This window comes from Montipora foliosa, chromosome 6 (assembly GCF_036669935.1).
Source record: "Montipora foliosa isolate CH-2021 chromosome 6, ASM3666993v2, whole genome shotgun sequence".
Taxonomy (NCBI): domain Eukaryota; kingdom Metazoa; phylum Cnidaria; class Anthozoa; order Scleractinia; family Acroporidae; genus Montipora; species Montipora foliosa.
In genome coordinates, this window is record NC_090874.1 from 1950113 (window position 1) to 1956494 (window position 6382).

General features: G+C 39.0%; 1 protein-coding gene across 1 annotated transcript; it reads left to right on the plus strand.

Annotated features, from left to right (window-relative positions):
* The first annotated feature begins 1403 nt into the window (after window positions 1-1403).
* On the plus strand, window positions 1404-6069 carry LOC138006237 (RING finger protein 145-like). Its single transcript, XM_068852441.1, has 3 exons — window positions 1404-1602; window positions 2557-3855; window positions 4588-6069. Exons 1-3 carry the CDS (start codon window positions 1446-1448, stop codon window positions 4878-4880), a joined length of 1749 nt encoding a protein of 582 aa, XP_068708542.1. The 5' UTR covers window positions 1404-1445; the 3' UTR covers window positions 4881-6069.
* The last annotated feature ends 313 nt before the right edge of the window (window positions 6070-6382 follow it).

A 6382-nucleotide genomic window follows, 5' to 3' on the forward strand; every position in this document is an offset into this window, starting at 1 on the left:
GCTGATTGACTAGAGAGAAAACCCATGCCCAAACTGTAGGCGCAAGCGTACATTTACAGAAGATGTGAGAACAGGATTCCATTTCGCCGCATACAGCGCAGCGCTCGCTCACGCCCAGCCGTTGCCAGTGGTGCAAATAAGATACGCCAGGCAATATCGGCTTCCCAGTTCGTACTCAGACACCCATAAATCTGGGGCCAAATGTTTTTGCTAGGTGACGTGTTTTTAGCCCGTTTTTCCCAAGCGGCTAAACTGTAAGAGGAATGATTCAGCTAGCTTTACTGAAGTACGCTCCTGAGTTTTCCCTTAATACCAATGGTTCATTGAGTGACTACTCATCCATGAAGTAAGAACGATCATAGCTTATAGGCGAATGGCGACGCCCCCAGTGGGAAGTGCATAGTTAGGACTATGGAACGATAGAATCGAGGTAACGCTGGTAGCCGAATTGTGCTTTTAAGGAAGACTAAACTCAAAGGCGGCGTTGTGAAACGTTTGAGCTGAGGGGGCTCGGCTTACCCCCCTACTTATATTTATGTAAGGTTAGTGTTCTTCGCGTAATTCATTGGCACAAGGACCATCTTTGCTATCTTACCAGTAAGCAGTGTGCCCACAATCGAAAATGCATGAGTAGGCAGTTCTGAAGTTGACGGAGGAAAGGCTATTCTAGGTTTTTACATGACGTCACGGCCGCCAAATGAAGATCGTCTCGAAATAGCTAATGGCGGTAGAGCTTTCTCTACATAACCCATTGTACATATGTAAATAAATAAATAGGCTCCGGGTAATATTAATGAACTCCTGGTTTTTTTTATGGTGTGTCACCGAGGTTTTTTTTTCTATTATTGTGCAAACGTTTTCTTTTGTGGCAGTTGATCACGTGAGTGAAAAGTTGTGAACAGAACCACAATTGCATAAAATTGAATGAAGTATGATAGCCTGAATTATACTCCAGTTAATCATAATCAACCTTGAGTGTACACGGAAAAAGGTTGCTTTTGATAGTTTATTTTTATATTTATAAAAAAAATAAAAATAAAAACGTGAGTGAAAACCACGAATTAATGCAATAAAAGAAAACGCCAAAACCTAGTTTTATTGGAAATATGGGCCCTTTGCAGGATAGTGATCACATGGTACAAATCCGCTATACTGGGAAGCAAATTGCGCACTGGGACATCTAAAACAAAGCTAGTTAATCTAAATTTTCTTTGTTTTAGATGTCCCAGTGGGCAATTTGCGTCCCAGTATGGCGGATTTGTACCATGTGATCACTTTCCTGCAAAGGGCCCATTGGTGCATCAACAGGACAGGCCTTGGACAGGCCGGACAGCTCCCTGACCCTTCCCACCCAACCCCCACCCTCCCCAAAAAGGAACTCTTAGCACTATGTAACCGCTGCTTTGCAGTTTGCTCTGAATTTTTCACTCGTTTGTACATTCGTCATGCAGATCAAATGGGCTAAAATTAAAGCGTTTTATTTCAGAAACGAAAATGTTCTTTTAAGATTGCCATTCTCCTTGTGCTTGCAACTTTCAGCATACTTTGACGGAAAGGTGAAGAAATCTGAGGAAGATACGAAAACTTTGTATGAGATGGCTGGTAGGTAGCAGAGGCTGCTTTCATCTAAGTTTCGTGGTTCCAAAAGCTCTCTGTACAGTTGATTTTCATTTAAAAGTTCTTCATTAAGAAATTCGAATCTTTTCTTGTTGACTGTTGTATAAAGTTTCCAATAATAGGGATTGTTACTGTAAATACGCTGCTTGCGTACACTAACAGAGCTTTGAACTTTATGGTGAGAACAAAATGAATGTGTTCAAGCTCAGAGATTAAAGGATTACATGATGAAGTCATAAATTTTCTGGTCTTAATCAAACATTCCTATTGTCGTGATTATTACAGAAATTGGCGCAACAAAAATAGTTAGCCAATTGGAATACGCTATTCAACAATTGTGCTCTTTTCAAAACAACAAATAATTGCATTGCAGCATTGCATTGAGTGTATTGATATTCATGCACAGCGTGCAATGCATTCAGGGTGTAAATGGGCCATTGTGTCAGAAAATATGAGTAAAACTGATGGTTATTCAAATATACTGTCCTTTAACCCTTTCACTCTTGTGGGGTTCCCCATTGACGAGTAAAATCGTCTGGCGTTAGACAGAGTAAAATCTATAAGTCTCAGTGGCCTTTACAGGAGTGAAAGGGTTTTAAGCACCTGCAAGTATTGCTCTTTTCATAAACAAATGCACTCTGAAGCTCTGAAAATTATTCCAATCAAGGGTTTTGCTCTTGTCAACCATGGCAATTATTAGGCCATGGAGAATTAATAGAAACCGATAAAGTAGATTGAAATCATCCCATCACCATGCTGAAAATGACCCATTAACCCAGTGATGGACAGCAGTAAACAATGATACAGGTTTATTCATTCAGAACTAATTAGTTTTACTTTACAAATGAGACTTTACACCTTACAGAATATCCTAAGAGGCTGAAGTAACAGGTTGTCAGTTGCATATTGTCTATTCATGAAAAAACTGTTCTTTTTCAGCTGTGTTCAGTGGTCTGGTGGGTGCTATTGGATTACTCACGCACCTTGGCAACCTGCGGAAATTCTTCATATGGTTGATAGAACAATTTGTCCTGATAATAGCCTTTGTTGCAATTCTTGCATATTCACCAGTGGATATAAAGACAGAGATTTCAACAGAGAGTGCTAGCATTGAAAACTCCTATCTGGGTAGTATTTATGGCTGCTCACTTTTATATGCACAAGTTTGCATAGCTGTCAGTGTAGCCATTGCACCTCGCAAATGGACAACCATTTTGAGTGCAAAGCAGACTGTTGGAATGTTTATTTTTTTCCCCATTCTTATTCAGCTTGTGACTTCGCTATTTGTGGAGGCAACTTCAATCTTGCGAGATGTCTGTTTAGCCTACCTTGTGTTTGCATCTGTCATTCAATTGTACAAGGCCTGTGTTGGTGTTTTGCAGCTCCTCCACGACTTCCCAGGCTTGGTAAAACATATTTGGAGGGTTGTAGTGACCTATGGATGGTTGGAATGTTTTATATTCCACTGGAAGAGGATTGAACTAGATAGGATCTTAATGGTGACATGGTTAATAAAATTTGTGGGCAAGTTCCTTTACTTTTTTATACATGGTGTGCTCATTGCCATTGCTGCAAGTTTAGTGGAGTGCTTTGATAATCTCCAAGATTTAGCAGGAGCCAGTATTGTTGTTGGAGTAGCTGCTAACTTAGCATTGGACGTCATAAATAAAATTCTTAAAGGAAATCTAGAGAGAACCATGGAGGAGCGTCACCAAGAGGCATGGAATGACAGCATTTCTTTTTTCCTTTTGACCCAACAAACTAGACTCACCAGCTTAACAAAACCAGAGCGTCTGATGCTTCTTGCACTTATCATGTTTGTTACAATCTCCCTGTTCTTGCAGTCAATTTATGAACTAACTGAACCTGCACTTATGTCCCTAGGAGCAACTTACACTGGTGTTTTCAACAGTAAGCACCTGCGTACTCTGGCAGTCTGTTCTGTGATCCTGATACTTCCTGCTTACATGGTTATTGTACTGTGTCAGGTGTTCACCTTTGATGCATGGCTGTTTGTTATAATATCAAGCAACCTTGTAACTGTAGTTCAAGTCACAGGTTCTCTTTTCATTTATGCACTGTTTGTTTCTAATGTTCATTCGAAGTCTCAAGTGAAGGATTTAGATGACTATGTTTATTACATCAATGCAGGGGCCAAAGTCTTTGAGTTTTTAGTTGCGCTTGTTGTTCTGGGGTACACTGCATGGGCCACCTTCACTGGAGAGTGGAACTTAATAGGTAACAATGGCAACATTTTGAATTGCATTTAACCTGCGTAAATCATTACAGAATCTGACTGGGTTAACCCTATAAACCCTTACCATGTTCCCATCATAGTGAACTGGCCTATTGCACAGTGTTTTCAATGGCACTATAGTCCCATAAGATCTGTTCTGGCCACTCGTTGAATTTATTCCGGGTAGTCCCTGGTTTAACTTCTTGGCCGCACTTGTAAATAGCCAACTGGTTTGCCTCCAGCCAGTTGGAATTGTTAACAGTTGTTGCTGTTTTTCTGTTCCATTGTTTCATTGATAGTGTTTCATTGGCCATGAAAAGCCCCTATTGGGAGTGGTCTATTAATTATGTATTGTATTGAATTGCTAAACAACTGCTATACAATAATAGAAATAATAGAAAATGTATTGGCTGGTAATTTATATTCACCCCCCTTATACTAATTCCTATAAATTTTCAAAAGGAATCTTTTTGCTCTTACTGCTACCATATATCAGGGATGTATCCAAGGGCCATAACCTGCCAAGTTACACCTGCAGTTTGACAATACCACCCAGCATTTAGGTGTGGTCAAATTATGTTGTCAGGGGAATTCCCCCTTGTCAATGACCATTTCCTTTATTCCCAAATAACAATTAAGCTCAACAAATCTTTATATACACTTATCATTGGAGTCTACAACATTATATGGTTGCTTCTGCTGTTAGTTTATTAAATTGTTTTTATTTCCTGCAGGTGCTGTAGTCATCTCAATGCACTGTTACTTCAATGTCTATAAAAGAGCACAGGAGGGCTGGAAGAATTTTTTGTTGAGGCGCAGTGCAGTGAAACGTCTCAACTCCCTACAATGGGCCACAGAGGAACAATTAGAGCAACTGAACGATGTTTGCTGCATTTGTTATGATGAGCTGGACAATGCCAAAGTTACAAAATGCAATCATTATTTTCACAGTCTTTGTCTTCGCAAGTGGCTGTATGTCCAAGACAAATGTCCTATGTGTCATGCTGATATTCTACCTCAGGACTAACTATTGTCAGTTCCTCAGAAAGTGGCAGGAGTTTGTTTAGAAAACATTTAATTGCATGTTTGCAAGATCTTTAAGATGATTGTGGCAGAGAAAATTGAAAAGAAAAATAGGGAATTCTCAAACTACTTTTTTTTTAGGCACAAAAAATTCATCTTGAAAAAAAAAGGGCCAGCTCTGTTTGGTGCATTTCAATCCTTGCTGTTTCAGTAAGTTGCTTCCTAAGCAATCCACTATAATTTGTACAGTTCTCCTGTTATTCCATGCTTCTCTTCTGGAATTTCTATTCCACTATCCCTGGTTATGTTGTTGGGGGGAAATCAGAGGTGAATCACCCCTTTGACCATGCTTGTCTACCTTTTCAGATCATGATTAATAGCTATTTTCTCGTTACATTTCCACTGTTATAAATATGCCAATCAGGGCTTGGTTGTTCAAAAGGTGGTTAATGCTATCCACCAGATAAATCACTATCCAGCGGCGATAAACACTAGCAAACCAATCAATTATTATTGAGTTATCCAGTGGATAGCGCTATCCACCCTTCAAAAAACTGGGGCCAGAAGCTAATTGGCTGTTGAAACAATAACTTCTTTTGTTCCATGGTTGGCAAATTTTAATATCAAAAGAAGTGTGATGTCAATGTTTGTAAACAAAAAATAATTTATTGCTAAACTTTACTTGGTTCTAATCCTAACCCCTTGTTGGCCTGCTCAGCCAGAACAACAATGTTACTCTGTCCCTCAGTGTAAAAGAGGTTGGTGAAGTTGAACTACTTAAAATGTTATATTATTAAATGTAGTTTTGTAATGAACCAATAATTTCTTTTTGATGCAGCTACTTTTAAATTAGTAAAGGTGACAATAACTGCACAGTTTGTAAAGCTATTTTACAGTTCTCAGCATGACTTGCTTAATCTGTATTGTTCTTAACAAACAGCTTTTCATGTTTACATGATCATCACATCGTTTGATGTATCTTGCACAGTTCTTAAAAATAACCATTCTACAGGATAAGTGACTCTGAAACTCATTATTTTCAGATACAAACACTTCCTTCAGAATAATTTATTTCAGCAGCAATGTTTGGTGCATTTTGATCCTCACTGTTTCAGTGAGTTGCTTCCTCAGCTGTTTGCAAATTTTATGATTAGTTTAATTTACTCTGAAGCTTTTTTAAATGAAACCTTGCTGCAGACTGTTTGTCCCTTTATGAATTATCTCTTGCATTCCACTGAGGGTCCCCTATACCCCCTTGTAAAACTCAGTCACGTAAAAGTATTTGGTCTCTTCACACATCACGAATAATATCCAAGATAATTTTCTTTCTTGTTCACGCAAAATTTGGGACAATCACAGTTCACGTAAAAATAACGAACAATGGGTTTTTACATTTCACATAAAAGGAAGAAAAATTCACCTCTCTCATTTAACCCTTTCACTCCTGTGGGCTTCCCCACTGACAAGTCTCAATGGGCGTTACAGGGATGAAAGGGTTAAAGCCGG

Coding starts and splice junctions, on each gene's coding strand:
- LOC138006237 (XM_068852441.1), top strand. CDS start 1,446: ATGCAGATCAAATGGGCTAAAATTAAAGCGTTTTATTTCAGAAACGAA. Junction 1,603..2,556: donor AACTTTGTATGAGATGGCTG/GTAGGTAGCAGA, acceptor GTTCTTTTTCAG/CTGTGTTCAGTGGTCTGGTG. Junction 3,856..4,587: donor TGGAGAGTGGAACTTAATAG/GTAACAATGGCA, acceptor TATTTCCTGCAG/GTGCTGTAGTCATCTCAATG.